At 52.2% G+C, this 24,002-nt stretch overlaps 1 protein-coding gene across 2 annotated transcripts; it reads left to right on the top strand.

Annotated features, from left to right (window-relative positions):
- The first annotated feature begins 824 nt into the window (after positions 1-824).
- On the top strand, positions 825-16,658 carry AAR2 (AAR2 splicing factor). 2 transcript variants are annotated; one of them, XM_074553650.1, is made up of 3 exons: positions 825-1,660; positions 3,092-3,321; positions 14,597-16,658. In XM_074553650.1, exons 1-3 carry the CDS (start codon positions 913-915, stop codon positions 14,627-14,629), a joined length of 1,011 nt encoding a protein of 336 aa, XP_074409751.1. In that variant the 5' UTR covers positions 825-912; the 3' UTR covers positions 14,630-16,658. The 2 variants fall into 2 exon arrangements, with proteins under 2 accessions (XP_074409751.1, XP_074409750.1); XM_074553649.1 differs by lacking the exon at positions 14,597-16,658 and adding an exon at positions 6,195-8,100 and having other exon boundaries at positions 838-1,660.
- Positions 16,659-24,002: the final 7,344 nt, after the last annotated feature.

The raw sequence follows: 24,002 nt of genomic DNA, 5'->3' as shown, positions 1-24,002 counted from the left end.
CTTGTCCCCAGCCACTCTCCAGCTCTCCTGGAGCTCCTTTAGGCCCTGCAAGGGGCTCTGAGCTCTCCTGGAGCCTCCTCCAGGTGAGCACCCCCAGCCTGTCCCAGAGCAGAGGGGCTCCAGCCCTCGGAGCATCTCCACGGCCACCTCCGGACTCCCAACATCTCCCCACCCGTCCGGAGCTGCAGAGCGCAGAGCTGGCGCAGTTCTCAGGTGGGCTCTCAGCGCCCCAAGGGCAGATGAAGATGTTGCCAGGTCGGGAACTGCGGCTGCCGGAGCCGGGAGCGGCTTCGTGCCGGTGCTGAGCCTGGGACACAGCGCGGGCAGCGAAGGTGCTTGTGAGAGTGCCCGGGGTGCGGGGAGAGCTGGAACTGCCCCTCTCTGGGGACCCCGAGCCCCTCTGCTGTCCGGGGAGGGAGGATGTGGTGCTGGGACAGGGTCTGTGTGTCACAGTGAGGGTCCCGTGTGTCTGTCCGGGGCGCCCTCTCGATCCATCAGTCCCAGGCACGGCTCTTGTCCGTCTGTCCCGCTGGGGGCTGGAAGCGCGGGGGCCCAGGGGGATGGCAGGAGGCAGCTGAGGGGACCGCGGGCCGTATTTGGGGACAATGGCTCAGCGGGGAGCAGCCGCCAGCCACGGAGAGGCTGAGGGGAGCAGCGCCGGGCCGGGGCTGGGGCGCTGGGAACAGGGAGCGAGCCAGGGATGAGCGGAGGGGACAGCGAGCGAGCAGGGACCGAGCCGGGGGCGATCGGGGGCCACTTCCCGCTGCTCCCCGGGCACCGCCGCACCGCAGCCCACGCAGCCCAGCCCCGCCCGAGCGCGGTGCGGCGTCGGAGCCGGGCGGGGGGAGGCTCCTCCCGCCGCCGTGCCCGGAACCGCCGGGCCCGGATATCCGGGCAGTGCCGTTCGGTGCCATGGCGGCCCTGCGCTCGGATCCCGAGCTGGCCCGGCAGCTCTTCTTCGAGGGCGCGACCGTGGTGGTGCTGGACGTGCCCGAGGGCACCGAGTTCGGCATCGACTACAGCGCGTGGGCCGTGGGGCCGCGGTTCCGCGGCGTGAAGATGGTGCCGCCGGGGCTGCACTTCGTGCACTGCAGCGCGGCCGGCGGCGGCGGGCGGGACGCGGGGCCGCGCTCCGGCCGCTTCCTCAGCCTGCGGCGCCGCGAGGTGCGGGTGCTGCGCTGGGACCCCGCGGGCGAGGCCGTGCGGCCCGAGCCGCCCGAGCAGGGCGAGGCGCTGCGGGACGGCCTGCGGGAGCTGGACCCCTTCCTGGGGCCCTACCCCTACGAGACGCTTAAGAAGTGGGTGTCGCTGAGCAACTTCATCAGCGAGGCGGCGGCCGAGGAGCTGCAGCCCGAGAGCGGCCAGATCTGCGCCTTCGCCGAGGTGCTGCCCGAGGCGGCGGGGCGGCACACGCGGGACCGCGCCGGGCAGCACCGGCCGCCGCTGGGCGCCGAGTGCCGCAGCTACGCCGAGGGCCTGGCCCGGCTGCCCCGCATGCGGCCGCGGGCCGGCACCCAGATCCGCTTCTCCGAGCTGCCCCGGCAGGCCTTCCCCGACGGGGCCAGCCCCGAGGAGATCACCCGGCACAGCATGGACCTGAGCTACGCCCTGCAGCGGGTGATGGAGCAGCGCTACCCCGGCCAGCCCCTGGGCCTGCTCGGTGAGCCCCCCCGGGAAATGGCGTTTTGTGCTCGGGGTGCAGCCTATGCCGAGGCGCCTCTTCCGTGCGGGACAGGCGTTTGTGGAGTTTTTTGCAGCCATAGGGGCTGTTCCCAAAGCCTGGAGGAGGCTGAGGCCGGAGCTGCAGCTGCGATCTCCCTTCTGTGTGACCAGGGAGAGCACCCGAGGGAATGGATGGAGCTGTCAGCGGAAATTTAGGGGGATATTAGGAGAAGGTTCTTCCCCAGAGCGTGCTGGCGCTGCCCAGGCTCCCCAGGGAATGGGCACGGCCCCGAGGCTGCCAGAGCTCCAGGAGGGGCTGGACAGCGCTGCCAGGGATGCCCAGGGTGGGGTTTTTGGGGTGTCTGGGCAGGGAAGGGGCTGGGCTGGGTGATTCTTGTGGGTCCCTCCTGACTCAGGATATTCTGCCATTCTGTTCTGTGACTCTGGTGTGGCAACATGGTGCTGCAGCCCAGGTTGCCCCAGGTGAAGTCAAAAGCAGCTGTCAGAGGTGGCCCTGGTGTCCGGCACCTTCCCTGTTCAGGGAACCTCGTGAGGAACCTCCCAGGACCTTACAGAGTGCTGGGAGCACCGGGTGGGGATGGGCACCCCCAGCCCCCCGTTCCTGTCAGGTTGGGCAGGGCTGTGGGCCTGGTTCCTGCTGCAGGGACCGGCCCCTCCTGGCCCAGCTCTGTGTGTGCTGCTGGGGACAGGGACAGTGCCCGGGCTGTGCCAGCCCTGCTGTGGGGACACCACACCCCCCAGAGAGAGCTCAGTGCTCCCCAGCCTGTTTTGCAACCTGTGATACAAATAAATGCTGGGTTTGTAGAGGTCCTGGAGCAGGGTTTTGTTTTGTTGCACGATGGAGGGAGATGCCCTCCCGGCTGGAACCCAGGTTTGGAATAAGCCTTTGTTTGTCCCTTCTTTCATTTTTTGTACATTAACATTATACAACTTATTATTTTTCAAAATTAGCAAAGACAACTGTAGGATATAGAGAGAACCTTAGGGAATGGTGGCAAAGCAGCTGATACCAAGCATCCAGTGTGATGAACCCTGGCTCTTAGTTCAGCAAGGCAAACACACTCGTTGAGGCACTGCTGGCCTCTCCCAGAATTCCAGGACAGTGCTGTTTGCAGTCCCATAACAGAATAACAGCAGGTCTGCCTTGTTGTTTGGTGGTGTTTGCTGTCTGTAGAGTCCTTCTGCCGTGCTGATAACCACAGTTACAGGTGACCTGCCCCGTTCTGCTTTGCTTTGCTCCAGCTGAAGAGCAGCACAGGGTCAGTGTTTGAGGTATGAATGCCCTTTGCTAAAGCCAAACCAGAGTTTAGAAATCATTTGCAGAGCTTTGGGGAGGACACATCCCCAGGATATCTGTTAGTCTTACGCGTTTTGTTTTGTTTTGTTTCCCTTCTCTGAACCCACACAGCTGAGTTGCAGTTTGCCTTCATCTGTTTCCTGATTGGGAACGTGTATGATGCCTTTGAGCACTGGAAGAGGCTCCTGAACATCCTGTGCCGCTCAGAGGAGGCCATGGGGAAGTACCAGGACCTTTACATCAACCTCATTTCCGTGCTCTATCACCAGCTCAACGAGATCCCAGCAGATTTTTTTGTGGACATTGTCTCCCAGGACAACTTTTTAACCAGCACCTTGCAGGTGTGTTGGGGCTGTTCCCTGGGAAATGGGGTGGGAGGGAGGGCATCATCAAATCTGGGGAGAAGCTGCCAAAGGAGTTCAGCTGTGTGGGAGATGGGAGCCTGTCTGAGCACTCAGGGCTTCACTTTGACTTTTTGCCTCTTTTATTCAGTGAGAAATTCAGCTCAGCAGATACAAGAGAGGCTGGGCAACTGCAGCAGGGTGTCTGTTTGTTTAATTTTTCCAAAGTGCCATTCATTTTTCAAAAGAAAAAACAACACAAAAAGCTTTGGCATGAAGGACTGATGATGCTGATTTTTGGACTGGTTTGCTCAGTGTGCAGGGAAGCTGCAGCAAAGCTTTATTGAGACAAGGGCAGTGATGGTGTTAAGGAAGCTTTTCCATTGCCTAGCACAGCTGGGGATTTCCTGCAGTCAAGTTCTTCTCCAGAGGGAATTAATGGTTATTCCAAAATGCAAAAGGTGCTGCCTCTGCTGGGACAGGTGGGGCAGGTGTGTGCCTCAGCCCAGTGAAAGCAGTTACCCACGGTAGCAGTGATAGGGCAGGACAGTCAGGACAGGCAGACAGATGGACAGGAGAGATCTCGGCAGCCAGGGCTGGAACTTGGGGTTCATTGCAAAGGGCCTGGGGGCAGGGCCCTGCTGGGAGCTGCCAGACACAGCTCAGAGCAGGCTGAGAGAAGGAAAGGGAGTGGGAAAGAGAATGAGAGAGAGGATGAGAGGGTAAGAGAGTAAGAGAGCAAAGTTCCCGTTACAATACCATAAATCTTTTTCTGTGCTGAATATTCTATTTCTCACTAAGCAATCTAGTACAAGATACAAATCCTACAGCATTTACGTACAGCTATAAGAGCCATTACATTACCATACTGTGTTACATTTTAAACCCTAAAAACTCCTCTTTGGGCCCCTTCTGCCAAGCTGTAGGGTCTGCTCTGACCCTTGGGCCTGTCTGCAAGCAGAGGGTGTTGTTTGATCAAAAGGGGATCACCTTCAGCTGGCCATGCCATTGTTTTCCAGTTGTTCAGTAACTGAGGGATCTCAAAGCTTGCTTTCATTTAAATCTCGCTTATAGTTTCCATATTCTCAAAATCTTTTGCCAGACAATCATATTGATAAGGCTTTCCTGTTTCATCTTCCCCAACACCCACTGCTGGTGCCCATGCTGGCAGTGCAGCAGACTGGCTTATTTTACAGAAAAGAGCCCAAATCAGGCACTGACAAAGCTGAGCAATGGGAAGCAGCCCAGCAGGGAGCTCTGCTGCAGGTGCAGTTCCATTCCTCTCCTTGGTGACCCCAAGTCCTTGCTGTACTTGTGGGGAAGGTGAAGGTGTTTGGGTTTAATTCCTGGATAAAATGTTCTGGGAAGCATCGCTTTAATCAAGTGGCTTTCAGATTTTTCAGTTGTGATTCTTACAAGTCTCAGGAAGGTTTTAATTTACATTTTATTTCTGTTGGTAGATTTTTTCCATCCTAGTACAGGACAGCGCAGCTGTGTTTGCAGCACGCTCAGAGCAGTGCTGTCAGTTCCCAGCAGTACCCAGAATTTGGGAAACCCTTCTGGCTGCCTGAGTCCTGTCCATCCCTGGGCTCCCTCAGTCTGTGTTTCACCCCCTCAGCAGGAGCTGTGCTGGTTCAGGATCACCCCTAAGCCCTGCAGGACTCACCACGTTCCCTTTGCAGACTGAGCCCCTCCTCACTGAGCTCTCCATGCTCTGCTCCTGTGGGATTTCCTCAGTGGAGCCAGGGAAGCTCTGGGCCTTGCCTTACCCACTGCACACACAGACTGCAGAGCTGTGGGGAGGGCATTGTCTCTGCAGCTCCTGCTCAGCCCTGGAAGCAGCATTTTTGGGGTTTGAGCCAAGGCAAGAGGAGCACGGCACAGCCACCAGTGACTCTGCAGCCCTACCAGTGCTTAAAGGAAAAACAAAACAGCTTGGTGAAATAACTAACTTAATGTGCAGTTCATTGAGAAGAAGTAGGAAGTAAAATCTTCTAATCATTTTTCCCTACCAGCAGCATTTCTGTGTAAGAATTCTGTTAGGAAGAGGCAGTTTTCCAGTAGAATGAGCAAGAAAAAGGCAAATGTTCATCCACAAAGCAGAGAACTTTGCTGCGCATTGTCAGTGTTTTATCCCGCTTCCAGTAAATAAGAGGCTGTGTTTTCCCCAGAGGAGATTTCTTTTTATGGCAATTATTTCTGTTTCAGTTCAGGAGGAGCAGTGCTGGGCTCTGGGCTCTGTGCCCTGTTCATCACACTCAGGTGCTTTCCCCTGAGTCCAGCAGAGGCTGAGTTTGTGACATGTCAATAGATTTGTGTTTGGGGATGGAAGGCAGAGGTTCCCCCCCACTGCAGCACCCTGTGCACAAGGGGATGGCTGTGCTGGGGATAACCAAGCTTTTCCAGAGAGCTCCCATTCCTTTCTGACATTTAAGGTATTTAAGTTTCCTCTGTGTCCTGAAGTGTTGGTAATACCTTGTTACAGAAATGCTTTGGGAGATCTCTGCCCATGCAAATGAGGGGTGCAATTATTTGCTGGCCTTTGGACACTTGCTGGAAGTTTGCCTACTCATATTTGAATTTTTTAAAATGCCTTCTGTCAGGATGTTTTCCTGAGCTCACCTTTGGGCCTGTTTCAGAATTGCACAGTACAAATTCAGTTTCAAACACCCTCCTGCCTCAGACCAAGCTCTGCCCTGAGTGCAGATGTGTGTGGTGCTGCTCAGTGCTGGGAAGGCAGGATGGGCTTGGGCTGGGAGGTGAGAGCTGTGGGCTTTGGCTGGGTCCCCCCAGAGCTGCAGGATCCCAGCCTGGTGTCCCTCAGGGAGCAGGTGCCCAGCTGGGCTCTGCCTGACCTCTGCTCTTTGTTTCAGGTGCTGTTCTCGTGCACCTGCAGCTCTGCTGTGGATGCGGCTCTGAGGAACAAGGCTGAGAAGTTCAAGGCTCACCTGACAAAGAAATTCAGATGGGACTTTGAGGCAGAGCCTGAGGACTGTGCCCCTGTGGTGGTGGAGCTGCCTGAGGGTGTGCAGGTGGACTGACCCAAAGGGCCCTTTAGGAGCAAACAGCTTCTAAAATGAGCTTTCCTTCTCTTCTGCAGCCCTGCCAGCTTCTTGAGGGCTGTGTCTGAAGCTGATCCTCTTTCTGCTGGAGAAGCAGATGTGGGAAACCCAGGAGGATGCTGAGCTCTGTGAGGAGCCCACAGGTGTTGGAGGAGTTTGAGCGTTGCCATGTGGCACCTTTGGACAGGTTGGGGTTTTCCCAGCCCTCCTGCAGTGTCACCTCCTGGGACACAAACCACAGGCAAAGTCACACAGTCATTAAAGATCCAAAAGACCCTTTGATATCATGGAGTTCAGCCCTAAACCTGACACTGCCACAATCCTGCACTCAGCTGTCCTCTCATCCCTGCTCCCCTCCCCTGCTGGCCTGGAGCTGATCCCTGCTTGGGAGCACCTCTGCTTTGGGGGTGTGCCTTGGTTTGAACAGACAGGTGTCTGCTGAGGAAGGCAGGAGTCTCCCTTGAAATGGAAAATATAAACTCCCTCCCTCTGAATTGTCACAATTTGGAAATTAAGGGGCTCTCAGGCAAAGATATGGGAGCAGGAATAACAGTTCTTCATTAGGAAAATTAAAAATACAAATGTAATAATACAAAAAGCAGCACTGCCAGAGTGATCACAGGCCCTGTCCCCTGTGTGTCAGGGGGTGTCCCAGCCCCATCCCATGGGGGCTCAGCCCTCCTGCAGTGCCAGCTGTGGCTCTGCTGCAGCAGGGATCCTGCACAAGGGGGGAGTTTTCCTCTGCAGCTCCAGGGCTGCTGCAGATGGGCCTGGGCTCCCTCTGGCCATGCAGGGCAGCAGAAAGCTGCTCCTCTGGTAATGCAGGGGGCAAAGGCTGCTGTGCTGGGCCAGGCTCAGATTGGATCCAGGGAGGAATGCTTGGCTCCTCCCCTGGGCGGAGCATCTCCCCATGGGATGCTGGGATTGGATCAGCCCTGCAGGGACACTCAGTGGCCATGGACAGCAGAGATCTCCTGGAGGGAGGGTTGGCTGTGGGAGAGAGAAAGGAAACTGCCCCAGGAACAGCAGAGAACTGCCCCAGCTCTGACAGATGGCAAATAGAGCACACACATATCTTACAATCCCAGACATCATCCAACCTCCAAACTTCTCTTCATTCCTTCTCCCTGCTCCACAGGCTCTCTGGTGCTGGACAAATCAGAGTTTTCAGTCTCAGGGACAGTTTCCTGGTGTGGGGCCTCTGCCTTGTCCTGAACCATGGATTGCTGCTGCTTGTCCCATCCACCTGCAAATCCAGGCATGAGGAATGTGCTGCCCTCCTGTCCCAGTGTGGCACAGCACCCTTTTTATTGGTGTGACAGGTGAGCAATGCCATGGCTGACTCACAATTAAAGGGCAAATATCCTGTATAGGTGTTAAGAAAAGTCTTGTAGATTTATAATTGTGTTTTACCCTCCTTGAGTTGTTATCAGGGGTAACCTGGGTTTGGGACATTTGGGAGGGTCAGTTTGTCACTGTGGCAGCACCTGAGCTCCAATCAGGATTTAAGGCAGTGATCTCCAGCACTAGAGAGCAAAGAAGGAGTTGATGGACAGGACTTTGAGAGGAGCTAAAGGCTTAAAAGGTGAAACCTCCATTGTGTGAGTGAGCACATGCTGGGAAAGATTCTCTGCTCCTGGCACTGTAATATTGTCTCCATTGAGTCTTCTGTTGTATTTTTGATAAGGTTTTAATAAACCTTTTAAATGTTTTGAAAGCGAATATAATTTCTCACATTGACGAGAAATTTAAAAAATTGAAGACGTAGAAGGCTTTGCTCAACCTCATCTGAGGTGTTGCTTGGGCCACTCCCCCATTCTGTTGATGTAGAATGTGTTTCAGAGTGTGGTGTGTCCTTTCAACATTTGCCTGACTTGTGAGGGAATGGGGAATTCCAAAAGTGTGGTGAACGCCCCAGTCCAGCAGAAATGTGGCCAATGTTTGAGCTGTGTATGCAGGGCCATTGTTACTGCAATGGTGACTTCCCTGTTGGTGCCACCCCTCCTGCCCCCTGCCAGGGCACCAGGGAGGGCACCTGTGTCCCCTTTGGGGTGGGTTGGTGCCCCTGGTTCCACCCTGGCACTGGGAATCTCTCGGGTGGTTCTGCAGCCCGGGCTGGGTCTGTGCATCCCCATGGCAGCTCTGGTTTGTGGGGTTTGTGGGGTGTCAGGTGGGAGCCAGGGAGGTTCCTGCTCTCTAAAAGCAAACTGAAGGGGAAGGGAGCAGGTGGGAAGGTGCAGAAAGCTTGGCAGTGCTGTGGTTTGGAATCTGAAGTTAGCTCAGGGTTAAATTTTTTTTGAACCAGCAATTCTTCCTTGGGGCATTCTCTTCTCCTGTTTAAGGGTAAGTTGAATTTCTGTTCTTTGCTCAGTGTTTTGCTGTGGCAATCCTGCCTGTCTCTGTCCACTGTGCACCAGTTCCAGTATTTTCAGGTTTTATTAGGTTTTTCTGGTGTTTGCTGTTATTGTACCCTTATTTTTCTTCAGAAATAACACAATAGAAATCCATTTCTGCTTCCAACAGCTCCCAGGAGGGAGAGGTTTTCCAGGGTCTCTCAGACACACACCACCTTTGTTTGGAGCACTGTTTCTATCTGCTGTGCTTTGGCAGCTGGACAGGGCCTGCCCCAGCTGCTGCAGTTGGACTGGCTGGCACTGAGCTCCTGGAATATGGAAAAAGATGGAGTGGAGCTCCTTTCTCTGAGAGGGAAAGCATTTACTGCTGGTACTGCTGGGATTGTCACACAGTGTCAGAGCTCCTTGGGCAGCCCTGCTCCTGCAGGAGGGATGTGCTGGCTCTGGCCATTCCTTCCTGCCCTGCTGGGTCTGGGAGCTGCCCTGGGGACAGGGGGGCACCGGCCAGGCTGGGGTCAGACAGAGCAGAAATTATCCAGAGTAAAAATCCATTTTGATTTAGGTGAAATGTACATCTTTGAGCTAAGTCTGTAGCTTGCAAACAGCTGTTTAGTCTGACTCCTGTCCTCATAAAAAGCTTATGCTGGGAGAAACTGCTTCAGCCAAAGGACAGAGATAAGGGGGAGCAGACAGAGAGATTGTTACAGAGAGAGGGCAGCCTGACCCAGGAATTCTTTCTGATAAAGAAGAACTAGTGGCAAGTATCACACAAAGTCAGTAGAATGAATATCTATGAACCTACTGTGAAATTGCATGCAGATGTATTTGAGAGGGAGATAAAAAAGGATCTGGAGTTCCCAGAGGTGCCCATGTCATTTTAGGGAACAATTCCCACTTGTGTCCAGCGCTGTAATAAATACAGCAGCTTTACAGCTTTCACAAATTGTGGAGTTTGTTTGCTTCAGCAAATCGGGCTGGGGATGCTCCACAGAGCCCAGGAGGCTCTGCTGCAGGGGCCTCATTAGGGCAGCGCTAATGAGCTGCACAGCAGCCTCCATGCAAATGAGCCCCATGTGGGTCAATCGATGGCAGGAAAAATCCCCGGGGCTGCTCTGGGTGCCCGCCCTGCCCAGGGAGCTGCAGAGGAATGCCCTGCACTTGTTTGTAAAATTTTTTAAAGTTTAATAAAATGGTTATAAAAATAGCAATTTAATTAGAGCAATAAAAATTGTGGACAATTTGAATTAGGACAATATGAGACAATAAGAACAAGGAGTTATGAACAGTCCGGGTACCTCTTTCTGGGCAGCACGAGCCCGAAAAAGGACCCCCGTTAACAGAGGATTAACCCTTAAAAGCAACAGCCTGTTGCATATTCATACACTTCATCCATGATGCATAAATTCCATTCAAACACAGGATTCTGTCTGGGCAGTGTCACCTTCTTCCTCTGAATCCTGTCACTGTCTTCATGTCTGAGCAAGGCAGGAAGAAGTTCGTTTCTTCTGATAATGGAGCAATAAATTCTTTTTCTCTGAAAGATTTTGGTGTCCTGTGGCTGCCGTCTGGTCCAAGTACCTCATTCCTTCCTTTAAAATATATCCCACATACATAGTTCCTACTTTAACTACAAAAATTACCTTTTAACTACAAGACAACATTTACCATCCTATTAAAATGTTAATACGGCACTACTAATCAATACAACACAATAGATACAGTAAATATCTGCATAGAGCCACAAAATATGCACTTTTATGTATACATTTTATGTATAATATGCACCCTTCATCCTGCAGGGCTGGCACCTTCCCTGCATCTCCACTGTTCCCATGGGCTGGGAAGCAAACCCTGAGCCCCTGCCTGGTAGGAGGGGACAGGGGACAGAATTATATATTATATTATATTATATTATATTATATTATATTATATTATATTATATTATATTATATTATATTATATTATATTATATTATATTATATTATATTATATTATATTATATTATATTATATTATATTATATATCAGCCTTCTGACAACTTGGAGTCAATTCTCATCTCTCACCTCGTCCTGGGGACCCTCACATTGACACCACAACAATTGGTGACCACACTCCTGTGTCCTGCACACACTGGTTGCTCCTGGCACGTGGGGGCTCCCCAGAACAGGTGTAGTTCTATCCTATGATAAAGGATTTTTAGCATTTTTTAGTATTTTTCCTCCTCCCAAGGGCAGGTTTAGCCACATTTGTTGATTTTTAATAGCAAAAGCTGCTTCTCCCCCCGGCTGTGACGGCTCTGCCCCCTTTGGGGGAGGGCAGCATAGAGAGGATTGCTGTGATTTTTATACATTACAGTAAATACAAATTCAGGTTTCAAACGTCTAAATAAATAAATTAAATAAGAGGAAGTTGTCTTTGGTTTTTATTCAAAAATCCCTGATTTCTCCCTCAGCTGAGGAGCAGCTGGAAGTACAGGGAACAGCCTGGAGCACCCAGGAAAGCTTAACGTGGGTGTAGCTGTGGGCACACAGGAGGCTGCAGAGTTTTGGAAAAGAGGTATGTCGTGGATAATATTGAAAAAGCTGGGTTTGGAAGAGATCCCTTCCCAGCAGATGTGGGTTTGTGGAGGTTTCAGATGATGCACAAAACAAGAGCTGTTTCTTTTGACTGGACAGAACTGGGGATTTTTTCTGCACTTGAGCAAGCAAAAAGGTGACCATGTCTGCTGGGAAAGGATCTCTGGGGCACAGGAGTTCCCTTGAGAATCTGACCTGCTTCATTCTGTCAAGATTTTTTTTCTCTTATTTTTTTCTCTTTTTTAAAATTTTTTTAGATGAGATTATCTTTGTTTAACCAAAAGCGTTAAATGAAGGTCAAGTGATAGGACAAGGGGAATGATTTCCCAGTGCCAGAGGGCAGGGATGGATGGGAGATTGGGAAGGGATTCTCCCCATGAGGGTGGGCAGGCCCTGGCACAGCTGTGGCTGCCCCTGCATCCCTGGCAGTGCCAAGGCCAGGCTGGATGGGCTGGAGCAGCCTGGGATGGTGGGAGGTGTCCCTGCCATGGCAGGTTTGATCTTTAAGGTCCCTCCAACCCAAACCATCCTGGGATTCTAAACAGTGGGAATCCCAGAGATTGTTTCTCAGGAGTCAGTGGCTAGAAGCTCAAATATCCCAGGAGAAGTGCTGTCAGTGCTGGGAGTTCCTCTTGCTTCCCAAAAATCCCTTTCCATGTGTGCTGGGAGGGAGAGAGGGGCTGCCTGTGCTGCCTTTTGGGAGGGTTCCCATGAGCAGCATCCTCAGGGGCTGCAGATCCAACCTGGCTGGTGAAATTTGGCTGCAGAGAGGGAGAGCTGCTGTGGCAGAGCAGGAGAGGGACCTCTGGGTGGCTCCATCCTCACGGGTTTGGCAGTGGATGTTGGGATTTGTGAATCTGTGCTGCAGGAACGTCTCTGTGCTCTCTGTGCTCCTGCTCTGTCCCTGTCCCTGTGCTCAGCAGGAATCTGGTGCTGCCCAGCACAGCTGGCAGAGACAGCCCCTCTGCAGCTCTCTGGCCACAGAGACAAACAGAAAACATTCCCAGAAAGGTGCCAGAGAAGTCTGTGAGAAGATCAGAGAAAAGAATGAGAAACAATTCTTACCTTAACCTGCTGCACCTGGTGTTGTGCACGTCTGGAGTGTGTTATGGAGATTTGTTTACCAAAGGGTGGTTTCTTAATTAGCCAGTGGTGATGGGGTTTGGATTGGAGGACCAGTTAGGTCCACCTGTAGCAAACTAAGGTATAAAAGTATGGGTTTCTTAATAAAGGTTATCATTCTTGATCAGCCTTCTGTAATACATGGAGTCTATTGTAAGAGCCAAAATGAGAGATGTGGGACTCCAGGGGCTCTCCAAAATGCAGTTTATTGTATCCAAAATGCAGTTTATTGTATCCAAGAGCAGTCCAGGGTGGTGGGTCACAAACCTGTGCCCACAGCTGTCAGCTCCAGCTGCAGGCAGGCCTGGAGACCCTTTGGTTTTGGTTACAATGCATTATAGAATTTTCTTTGCTGAGTATCTTCATACAGTAGAACCAATCTATACCTTAACTATTATCTATAGCCTATCATAACTGCTATAATTACCATATTCATGTTACAATTCTCCAATCAGTAAAAGTTCGTACATTACAGTTTAAGCTAGACGTTGTTTTTCAGTTTTCTTGCAGTGGAAAATTCTGAGACCTTTTTTCTACTTGCCACATATGCTGACTTGTTTGCCTGTACAGTCTTTCTGCTTGGTAAAAACATCTTCTTGTTTGGGGTGGGTTTATCCTTTGCTCCAAGCCATAAAAACCCCTTCTAACTAACACACTCTTTGCCTCCTTGCTTATCCAGTGAGACTGGCTCAGCAATTCTTCTCTTCTATATCAAAACTTGCTTCCATCTCTAGTCGTTCTTCAGACTCTACATTCAATAATTTTTCCGCTAAGCGCACACATTTGTGAGAATTTCTTGTCAAACTTTCATCCTTCCCAAGTCTATATCAATTATTATCCAGCCTGATTGCTGTTTCACTGCAGCCATTCCAAGGAATTGTTATCCCAGGGTTATCCTGGCAGTGCTGAAACACAGCCTGGGCTGTCCTGGCTATCCCAGCTGGCAGCTGGTGCTCCCCACATGCCCCAATTTTTGCTGGTGTAGAAGGAATCCCCCAGGAATGCCTGGTCCGTGGAGCACCAGGGTGTTGGATCACACCTGAGACCATGACAGCATCATCAATGGAGCTCAAAATGCTGGATTGGAAATTTCAACATAAAAATACAAGAAATCTCACCTTTCTCATGAGACTAAAAACAGAATAGAAGTTTTTAAATGCCTCTCAGTTGCCCCATCTGTGGGTCAGAAAGGAGTATAATCCAACAGCAGGGCAGGCTTTGCACCACAGCCCTGGCAGAAGCTGATTTTGGGTCAGCTGCTCCCTCCAGGCAGAGCCCGGCTGCTCCCAGTGACAGGAGTGAATTATCCTTTAATAAGGTTTGATGGAGGATTTTATGGGGCCACATTAATATGTATTCACTCCGTGCTGAAATCCTTCTCTGGGAAGGTTCTTGGGCCCTCCAGAGGGGTGTGAGCTGCTCACACACATCCATGGGATGGGATGGGATGGGATCCCTGCTCTGCCACCCAGCTCCAGGGCAGGGCAATGCCACAGGGGCTGCCTGAGCACCCCTGTGAGAGACACGGATGTCCCTGGGGTGAATTCCTGGCAGCTGGGGCTGGAGCAGGATGAGCTGGCAAACCTTTGGGAGAGGAGTGAGGCAGAATTGCTGGGCAGCCCCTTGGGCTCCATTTTCCCCTTGGTGTGAAGCACAGCCTCCTGTCTGGGGGTATTTTTGTTTTGTTTGTCAGACAGCCTCTTCAGGATTTAAAAAGCATCACTTGAGAGTCTGCTGAGCTCCACAGACTTGTGAGAGACCTTGGCAGGCAGGCAGTGCAGCAGGGAGCAGTTAGCCACGTCACCCAGCTGTGCTGCTGGTCACTTGGGGGCTCTAATGGCTTCACTTCATTAGCACCAGCTCGCTGGGGAGGGCTCTGCGTGCTCAGCACTGCTGGAGCTCCTCACTACCCAGAAGTGCTCATTTAATGCACTGAATTTCTTAACAAGCCCCATAAGCAGTGTACCCAATGTTCCTCCGGGGCTCTCACTCGTTCCATTCCTCAGCAGAACCGGGGAGGTCAAGAGCTCTCCTGCATTAGCAAAAGATGTTCCACCTTCCTTATTATCCACTGTTCCCTGCAAAGATTCTTTTAAACTCCCAAAGGAAAAGCCACCTTTGATTTACATTATTTTTCCTTCCTCTCCCTTTTCTTCTTCAGTGTCAAAACATTTATTGCTGCTTCAAAGGATGAGACAACTCCTCTGATTGTGGCTGGGGTCCTCACCCAGCTCTAGTGAGGCTCAACCATCAGCCTGCCCACACCTGAGGAGTGGGAGGAGATGGAAGGAGATGGAAGGAGATGGAAGGAGATGGAAGGAGATGGAAGGTTTTGTTGTGCATCAGCAATAAACCACTTCTTCCCCCCATGGTCACCACCCAGTTGTCACCAAAGATGCAGGAAAACCAAAATCTCTCCAACATTTTCAGTGTAAGAGAATCAAGGCATTACTTCATGATGGCCAGGATGTGCAACAGAAATCATGGCAGCCACACATTGTCCAGGTGTGCAGAGAAAATCATCCCATCACATATAAATTTTACCAGAATTTTTACATACACTGTCACAACCCATAGAAATTCATTGGTTCCATGTTCATTGGTCCCATGTTGTTCAGTTCTCAGTGTTTGGTTTCCTATTTCTTATCAATCTCTTCACTTTCAATGTTAATTAGGTTCTCATTTTTATCCCTCTTTTCCCAGACCAGGTCTCTCTGACCAAGCCAGGGGTGATGTTTGGTGTTGATGGTCATTAATGGCTGTTAATGGTCATTATCTTTTGTGTACCCTCTGTGTCACTCCCAGTCTGTTGAGTTTGAAGCTCATCAGACCTTGCTGGACCAATCCCCTGAAAATAAAGTTCAATTCCCTTCCCTGTGCCAAGGGTGAACAAAACTGACTAAAGCTATAAAATAAAACCATTTAAACTTGGTATATTTTCCAAAACAGTGAAAGCATCTTTAGGTGTGCACCCACAAGGGTCCCTCTGCAGGCCGAGGTGCTCAGAGCCATGAAAATTAATCCACAAGCATCAGAGGTTTATGTCCAAAAAGGAGACAGAGGAGTCCTTTTAGATTATTCAAATAAAGGGAGATGCCATGGGGCATTCCCCTGGGGTCTCTCCAATATTTGGAGGACACAGCCTCCTTTTTATCCCAATTTCCCAGCCACATTTCTCTCTTACCCCACTGGCTGAGGTACTTGAGAGGCTCAGACTTCCCAAATAGCCTGATACCAGAGATTTCCCTCTAATGCATAACCGTCTCTTTTCATTTTTAATTCTTATGGAATTTAGGGATTTTTCTCCCTCACAGTTTCTTTCATCTTTCAATGTCCAATTTCATTTATCAGCAAACTTGAAGCTTATTTGTGAAGGCAAATATGTTTTTTCCATTCATCAATCAGTGGAATCCTTCCCATTGTTTCTTTTATTTCCCAGTGCAGTTTTATCTCCCAGCAGACCCACAGCTTGTTTGTAAAGACAAATCTGCCATTCCTCTCATCAGGAAGGGCAGCCCCTGTGTGTGCATCTCCCAGCTGAGGGCCTGGGCAGGCAGCGGGGTTTGGGCTCAGCTTCTGCTCCTGGTTCTGCCCAGGGCCCTCAGAACCTCTCCTCTCCCTCCTGTGTCTGGTGGGTGTTATAGATACACATTATAATATTGGCTTTTTGCAACTATTAAAATGAATTGTATCTGTGTAGTGTTAAAGTAACTTTGGTATAAAGATACAGTTTTTATTTCTGTTTTTCATGATCTCAGTGCAATAGCTGATATCAGTGTGCTGTGTTCCAATGCCTGCTGGGATGGGGTAACACCCAATGCACGCAGGGTGAGCACACCTGGACAGATGTGCCAACCATCAGCACTCACCCTCTGAAGGCAGTGTGAGCCAGGGCCCAGAACTGGAGGGGATGAGAATGGACTAAAACCACACCCAAGGAATGCCCATGCTCTAGAAAGGTGGAACTGAGGAGGAGCCAGGCTAAACAATTCTCAGAACATATGAATTAGTTTGGGGAAAGGTTTACTATGCATGAGGGGCTATGAATATGCAACAGGCTGATGTAATTCAAGGTATTTCAGAGGTACCCGAAGGTAACAGGGTGCTCCTGCCCCAGTGCCAAGACGCACCTGGCTGTGATAACCTTTGCTCTGTGCTCCTGCTCTCCCACTGTCCTTTATTGAGCTTTTTACATTTTCACAGGAGACTAAACGTGTTTTTCACATGGGTGGGGGGGGGGGGGGGGGGGGCTCGAGTGGTTTCTGCTCTGCAGGGTGGAAGGGGAGGTGATGGAGAGCGGAATCCCTGGGAAGGGCTCTGGGGGTTCCTGTCCAAAGGAGAGCAGCTGTGCAGTGCTCAGGGTGATGTGCCCGGGTGTCCCTGCCCAGCGCTGCCCCAGGCCCGGGACTGGGCTCAGCTGTGAGCGGGGCTGGAGCACCCACCCAGCCAGGCTGCAGGGACAGCACCTGCTCAGCTCCCTGAGCCCACGGTGACAGAGCCCTGTGGTCCTAAGGGACACAGCAGCGACTCCGTGTGTGCTGCAGGGAGCGGCTGAGGGAACAGGGACGGGATGTTCCGGGCAGCAGCTGCTGAGCACTGCTGTGCCCCATCCCCTGCAGCTGCTGTGCCCCATCCCCTGGGCACTGCTGTGCCCCATCCCCTGCAGCTGCTGTGCCCCATCCCCTGGGCACTGCTGTGCCCCCATCCCCTGAGCACTGCTGTGCCCCATCCCCTGCAGCTGCTGTTCCCCATCCCCTGGGGCTGCTGTTCCCCATCCCCTGCAGCTGCTGTGCCCCATCCCCTGCAGCTGCTGTGCCCCCATCCCTGGGGCTGCCCCACTTCCAAAGCTGCTCCTCCTCCTCCCCACAGCCCTGATTTCTCTCTCTGCTGCTCATTCGGGCCTCTGCTGCTCTGTGCCCGATGGGAGATGCAGGGATGGAGAGCTCTGTGTGCCCTCCCTGCCCCTGGTGTGACAGGTGAGCAATGCCATGGCTGACTCACAATTAAAGGGCAAATATCCTGTATACAGGTTAAGTTTTATAGATTTATAGTTATGTTTTACTCCTTGTTTTGTTATCAGGGGTAACCTGGGTTTGGGACCTTTGGGAGGTCAGTTTGTCACTATGGCAGCATCTGAGCTCCAATCAGGATTTAAGGCAGTGATCTCCAGCACTGGGCAGTGAAGGAGGAGTCGATGGACAGAGCTTTTGGAGGAGCTAAAGGGTTAAAATGCAAAACCTCCATTGTGTGAGTGAGCACATGCTGGGAAAGATCCTCTGCTCCTGGCACTGTAATATTTTCTCCATTCAATCTTCTGTTGTGATTTTTGATTAGATTTTAATAAACCTTTTAAGCTCTTGGAAGTGAGGATCATTTTTCTCCCACCGGCCTGGCTGCCTCCCCAAGGGAACAGGAATGAGGTGGAGGCTGTCCAAGGTACTTGTCCCCATCCACTGGCCCTGCTGGTGTGGTGCTGTTGGATTTGCAGGGTTCCCAAAGTGTGGAATGATGAATCTGACTCCATGTTCTCAGAAGACTAATTTATTATTTTAAGGCACTATATTATATTAAAGAACACTATACTAAACTATACTAAAGAATACAGAAAGGATACTTACAGAAAGCTAAAAAATAACAATGAAAGCTCATTAATTTTTCCAGAGTCCTGACACAGCTTGGCCCTGATTGGCCAAAGAGTGAAAACAACTCATATGAAACCAATGAAATAATCACCTGTGGGTAAACAATCTCCAAACACATTCCAAAGAGGCAAAACACAGGAGAAGCAAGTGAGAAAATATTGTTTTCATTTTTCTTTGAGGCTTCTCAGCTTCCCAAGACAAGAATCCTGGGCAAGGGGATTTGTCCAGAAAATGTGACAGTGGCATGGTGGCTGCAGAGACCTGGCCCCAGCACACTCCTGGTGAGTCCTGTGAGATGGGGCACAGATGTGTGACCAGCTTGGTGCCACAGCATCCCTGCAAGGGCCCTTTGCCCTGGAGAGCCCATGGAGGCCAGGGCAGGGATGGCGGCACACTCAGACCTGGCTCACTGTGGGGTCAGTGTGGGGAGTGCTGAGCACCAGAGGCACCAGGGCTGCCTGAGGAGGTGCTGCAGGTGTTCTGCTCCCTCCCAGCCCTGTGTGACACCAGCAGCCAAGGAAACACCCAGTGGGGTCTCCAGGAGAGCAGAGCCCCTGCAGTTCTGGGGAGCAGAGCAGTCTCTGGAGACCTTCCCAGATGGGGATGGTGGTACCAGGACATGGGGCAGGAGTGGGCTGGAGGAGGTTTGAGGAATGCAGATGCTTGGATTTAGCAAGAAGACACAAGGAAGGCAGTTTTGGGGGATGTGTGAGGGGGTGAGGTGGGATGGGGACCTGGGTGGGCAGTGGGATCTGGGAGAGGTCAGACAGGGGTGTCTGGCATGAGGAAGGACAGCAAAACCTGACAGGGCTGAAAAAGGGAACCTCTGCCTCCAACCCCACAGCTCTTCCCCCTGGGATGTGCTGTGACAGGCTCAGCACCAGGGCTGGGAGCAGCCAGGGAAAGGTCCCTGCAGAAGGGCCAGGAGCCAGGGGAGGCACCAGCTCCACATGGGGGATGAGAAATGTGCTGGTGGGAGATGATGGGGAGAGCACACAGAGTGAGGGGGCTGGGAGCCCTGCCAGGGCTGGGGCAGAGCCACAGGGACATCCCTGTGCCAGCTGGTTGTGCTGTGAGCAGGAGTGACACTTGGGTAAGGAGTGACCCTGCCCAGGTGTCTTCGTTTGGCATGACAGGTGCGTGCTAAGGAAGGCAGGAGCCTCCCCTGAAATGGAGAATGTAAACCCTCCCCACCCCTCCCAATTGCTATACATTTTAAATTAAGGGGCTCTCAGGCAAAAATATAGGAGCAGGAAATAACAGTTCTTTAATAGGGAAAGGAAAAAAAATAAAAGGATTAAATAAACAATGCAGTTCACTAGAACAACACTGAGAGTCAGAACCCAACCTGACACCCTGTGGGTCAGGGTGTTGGTGGCAGTCCCATTGGAATTGTGGCTCAGCCCTCCTGCAGTGTCAGGAGTGGTTCTGCTGGAGCAGGGATCCTGTAGAGAAGGATGGATTCTTCCTCTGAAGATCCAGTGTAAGGAGACGCAGCTGCTGTTCCTCTGGGGAATCCCGTGGAGAAAGCCATGCTGGTGTTTGAAAAAACTTCTGGATTATATCTGGGTAGGAATGCTTGGCTCCTCCCTCTGGGCTCACATCTCCCAATGGGATGCTGCAGTTCTTATCAGCCATGCAGGGACATTCAATAGCTGTTATCAGCAATGTCCCCTCCCGAGGGAGGTGTGATTGTGGTCACTCAGAGAGAGAGATAAGGCAAACTGCCCACTTGGCAAAGATAATCTGCCATACAGATGGGAATGGAAAACATCTTGCATTGCAATCTGGAACACCAGGAGACACCTCCTGCTCCCTGCAGTGCCTCTGTGCTGGGCAGGAATTGGGTGCAGGGCAGGGGCAGCCCAGCAGTGCCACAGGCTGGGTCTGGGGGGTGCAGGCTGCCCTGGGGGCACCTCCTGGCAGGACATGGGGGCACTGCTGCCGCCCTGTGCCCTCCTGTGGGCAGCAGGGCCTCAGGCAGTGCTGGCCATGGGCTGGGAACACTTCAGCCCTTCAGCAAGGAGAGCTCAAGGAGAGGACAACAGGAGCAGCTTTTCCTTCCGGTGATCTTTCCTGGAGTGCTCCTGCTTTCCTTCCATCCTGCCTGGACAATGTCTGGTGGATTTTCTGTCTCTCCCAGCAGCGCCTGAAGCTGCTCCCAGAGGAGCCCAGAGCTCTGGTGATGCTGACTGAAGGCAGCTCTGATATTTGAATGTGAGCTGTGCTGGGTGCTGTCCCCAGCCCTGAACCCTCCCCAAAGGACAGCCTGTCTCATCCCAGCTTGCGGTGGATTTCTGTCAGCTTTCCAGAGGAAAGAACTCCATGCTGTTTCCAAAATATTGGGCCCCAAATCTCACCACACTTTGTGGGATATTGCCCACGGGGATGCCCAGGATTTCTTTGGACTTATCTCAGGCTTTTTATCATGTTCCTATTAACCCAGCTGGTGGGAGCAGGCTTGCTATATCTGACAGAGAATGCCTCTGCTATTTTAGGAAAGCTGCAATGGGAGTCTCTCCCAGCCCTTTTCTCCTTCATCCCTTCTCTCCTGCCCTCACAGCTGAAATCAGCAGCAGCCCCTTCCATGTTGGGACTTTTGCTGATGCGGATGAGCTCCTCCTCTGTCACCCAAACACCCCTCACCTTAACACAATTAACCACTCTGTGTGCAATTTCCTTCAAGGACCAGGAGCACGAATCAGCGTGGATAAATCAACTCCTTTGCTGAGAACGAGCATCAGATTCTGGATATAGGATCATCACCCGGAGGTTGAACCACAGACTAATCTGAGAGCTGTAATAAAGAAAATTAAAGCAATGAAACTATTAAAGGAATGAAGATTAAAGGAATGCTTCCCCATTCACAGCCCTTCAGCTGCTCCCTCATTTCCCTGAGCCCCGGGGCCAGGCAGGGCAGGAGCCCGAGCTGCTGAGCTGGGAGAGGTGGGGCCACCCCGGCAGGGCTGGGACAGGGACAGGGCTGGGATGGGGCTGGGACATGGCTGGGACAGGGCTGGGACAGGGACAGGGCTGGGACATGGCTGGGACGGGGCTAGGACAGGGATGGGACAGGGCTGGGACAGGGGTCCTGCAGGGCCACCAGCAGCCCCAGGGCTCTGCTCAGAGCAGGGACCTTGCAGCTGTGCCTGGGTGTTGGGAAGGATGAAAGTTTGACAAGAAAGTCGGACAGATATGTGTGCTTAGCAGAGAGATTATTGAATGCAGAATCTGAAGAAGAAATAGAGTTGTAGAGATGGAAGAAAGTTTTGATATAGAAGAGAAGAATTGCTGAGCCAGTCTTACTGGATAAGCAAGGAGGCAAAGGTGTGTTAGTTAGAAGGGGTTTTTATGGCTTAGAGCAAAGGATAAACCCACCTCAAACAAGATGTTTTCACCAAGCAGAAAGACAGTACAGGCAAACAAGTCAGTAAATGTGGCAAGTAGAAAAAAGAATTTTCTACTGCAAGAAAACTGAAAAACAACTTCTACCTTAAACTGTAATGTACTGACTTATAGTGATTGGAGAATTGTAACAAGAATATGGTAATTACAGTAGTTATGATAAGCTATAGATAATAGTTATGGTATAGATTGGTTCTGCTGTATTAAGATGCTCAGCAAAGGAAAGGTAATAATGCAATGTAACCAAAACCAAAGGGTCTCCAGGCCTGCCTGCAGCTGGAGCTGACAGATGTAGGCACAGCTCTGTCACCTACAACCCTGGACTGCTGTAACCTCTTGGATGGAATAAACTGCATTTTGGATACAATAAACTGCATTTTGGATGCCATAAACTGCATTTTGTAGAGCTCCTGGAGTCTCACATCCCTCATTTTGGCTCTTACACCTGGGAGGTGTGGTGGACTGTCCCCAGCACTGAAGGCTCTGTTTGTCTGCAGCTGGCACTGAGTTACACCTGCATGTCTCTGGGGACAAGGGGTGACACCATTTCAGCTTGCACAGTGTCACCGAGCCAGGAGGAGCCCTGAGGCTCCTTCCAGCATCCTCCCAGCTCCTCCTGCCTCTGTCCCAGCAGTGCCCCAGGCAGGCTGTGTCTGACTGCCGGGTGCCACACCCCGGTGTCCCGCTCGGGACAGGGGTGCCCGTGGGGCTGCAGGTGTCCTGGGCCCAGCAGTGAAGCTGCTGCTCACTTCCTGACCCCTCAGTGTCACACGGGTCCCAGGGCAGCCTGTGGCTGTGCCATGGTGCCAGCCTGGCACTCTGCAGGCTGGGAGTGTCCCTGCCCATGTGTGGCTGTGCCATGGTGCCAGCCTGGCACTCTGCAGGCTCTGAGTGTCCCCTGCCCATGTGTGGCTGTGCCGTGGTGCCAGCCTGGCACTCTGTAGACTGGGAGTGTCCCTGCCCATGTGTGGCTGTGCTGTGGTGCCAGCCTGGCACTCTGCAGGCTCTGAGTGTCCCCTGCCCACGCGTGGCAGCCCTGGCTGCGGGGGAGTCGGCGAGTCAGCGATTGCTGAGCTCCAAAAGGAGAAATAAACACAGAGCCTTTGCAAGGAGTGTCACCTCCTGGGGAAGAAATTGCAGCTCTGCTCCACCCACACGGTGCAGGAGCGGCCCTGGAGCACTGACTCATTCCTGCTCTGGGGACCGTGGGCAGGGCTGGGGCAGCACGGCCGTCACCAGGCCTCTGTGTCCCTGTGTCCCCGGGCTGCAGGGACAGCAGGGGACCCGCGGGGCCTGCAGGGGAGCTGCCATGGCCACACCTGGCCAGGGAACACAGCTGGCCTGGACAGTGCCCTCAGGGCTGTCAGCCTGTCTGTGTCCCCTCGGGGATCCCGTGTGTGCCAGTGTCTTGTGTGTGCCAGTGTCCTGTGTGTGTACCAGTGTCCCATGTGTGCCAGCGTCCGATGTGTGCCAGTGTCCCATGTGTGCCAGTGTCCCGTGTGTGTGCTGTGCCAGTGTCCTGTGTGTGCCAGTGCCCTGTGTGTGTGCCAGTGTCCTGTGTGTGTGCCAGTGCCCCGTGTGTGCCAGTGTCCCATGTGTGACAGTGTCCCATGTGTGACAGTGTCCCCCATGTGTGACAGTGTCCCCCATGTGCCAGTGCCCTCTGTGTCCCAGTGTCTTGTGTGTGCCAGTGTCCCGTGTGTGTGTGCCAGTGCCCTGTGTGTGCCAGTGTACCATGTGTGACAGTGACCGGTGTGTGCCATTGTCCCCTGTGTGTGCCAGTGCTGTGTGTGTCAGTGTCCTGTGTGTGCCAGTGTCCTTTGTGTGTGCCAGTGTCCCCTGTGTGTGCCAGTGTCCTGTGTGTGCCAGTGTCCCCCATGTGTGCCAGTGTCTCGTGTGTGCCAGTATCCCCTGTGTGTATCAGTGTCCTGTGTGTGTGTCCCCTGCGTGTGCCAATGTCCCATGTGTGTGCCAGTGTCCCCCATGTGTGCCAATGTCCCCTGTGTGTACCAGTGTCCCCCATGTGCCAGTGTCCTGTGTGTGCCAGTGTACTGTGTATGCCAGTGTCCCATGTGTGTGCCAGTGTCCCCCATGAGCCAGTGTCTTGTGTGTGCCAGTGTACTGTGTATGCCAGTGTCTTGTGTGTGTGCCAGTGTCCCATGTGCCAGTGTCCCTGCTGCTGCTCTGCAGTGACCCCGGGGCTCTGGAGGGCACAGGGGGATTTTGGGGTGTGCCTGTGTCTCAGGCACCTCAGGCACTGCTGAGACTGAGAAATCAGAGAGTGTTGTGGTGTTGTGATGGTCCCTAGGACGAGGTGAGAGATGAGAATTGACTCCAAGTTCTCAGAAGGTTGATATATTAATTATATTAATCATATCATATCATATCATATCATATCAATCATATCATATCATATCATACAACTATACTAAAGAAAGAGAAAGGAGACATCAGAAGACTAGAAAGCAATGATAATAAAAACCTGGGACAGACTCAGAGTCTGACACAGCTGGCTGTGAT

This window comes from Zonotrichia albicollis, chromosome 17, assembly GCF_047830755.1.
Source record: "Zonotrichia albicollis isolate bZonAlb1 chromosome 17, bZonAlb1.hap1, whole genome shotgun sequence".
NCBI lineage: Eukaryota > Metazoa > Chordata > Aves > Passeriformes > Passerellidae > Zonotrichia > Zonotrichia albicollis.
Note: the sequence above shows the minus strand (reverse complement) of the source record. Positions and strands in the feature narration are given on the sequence as shown.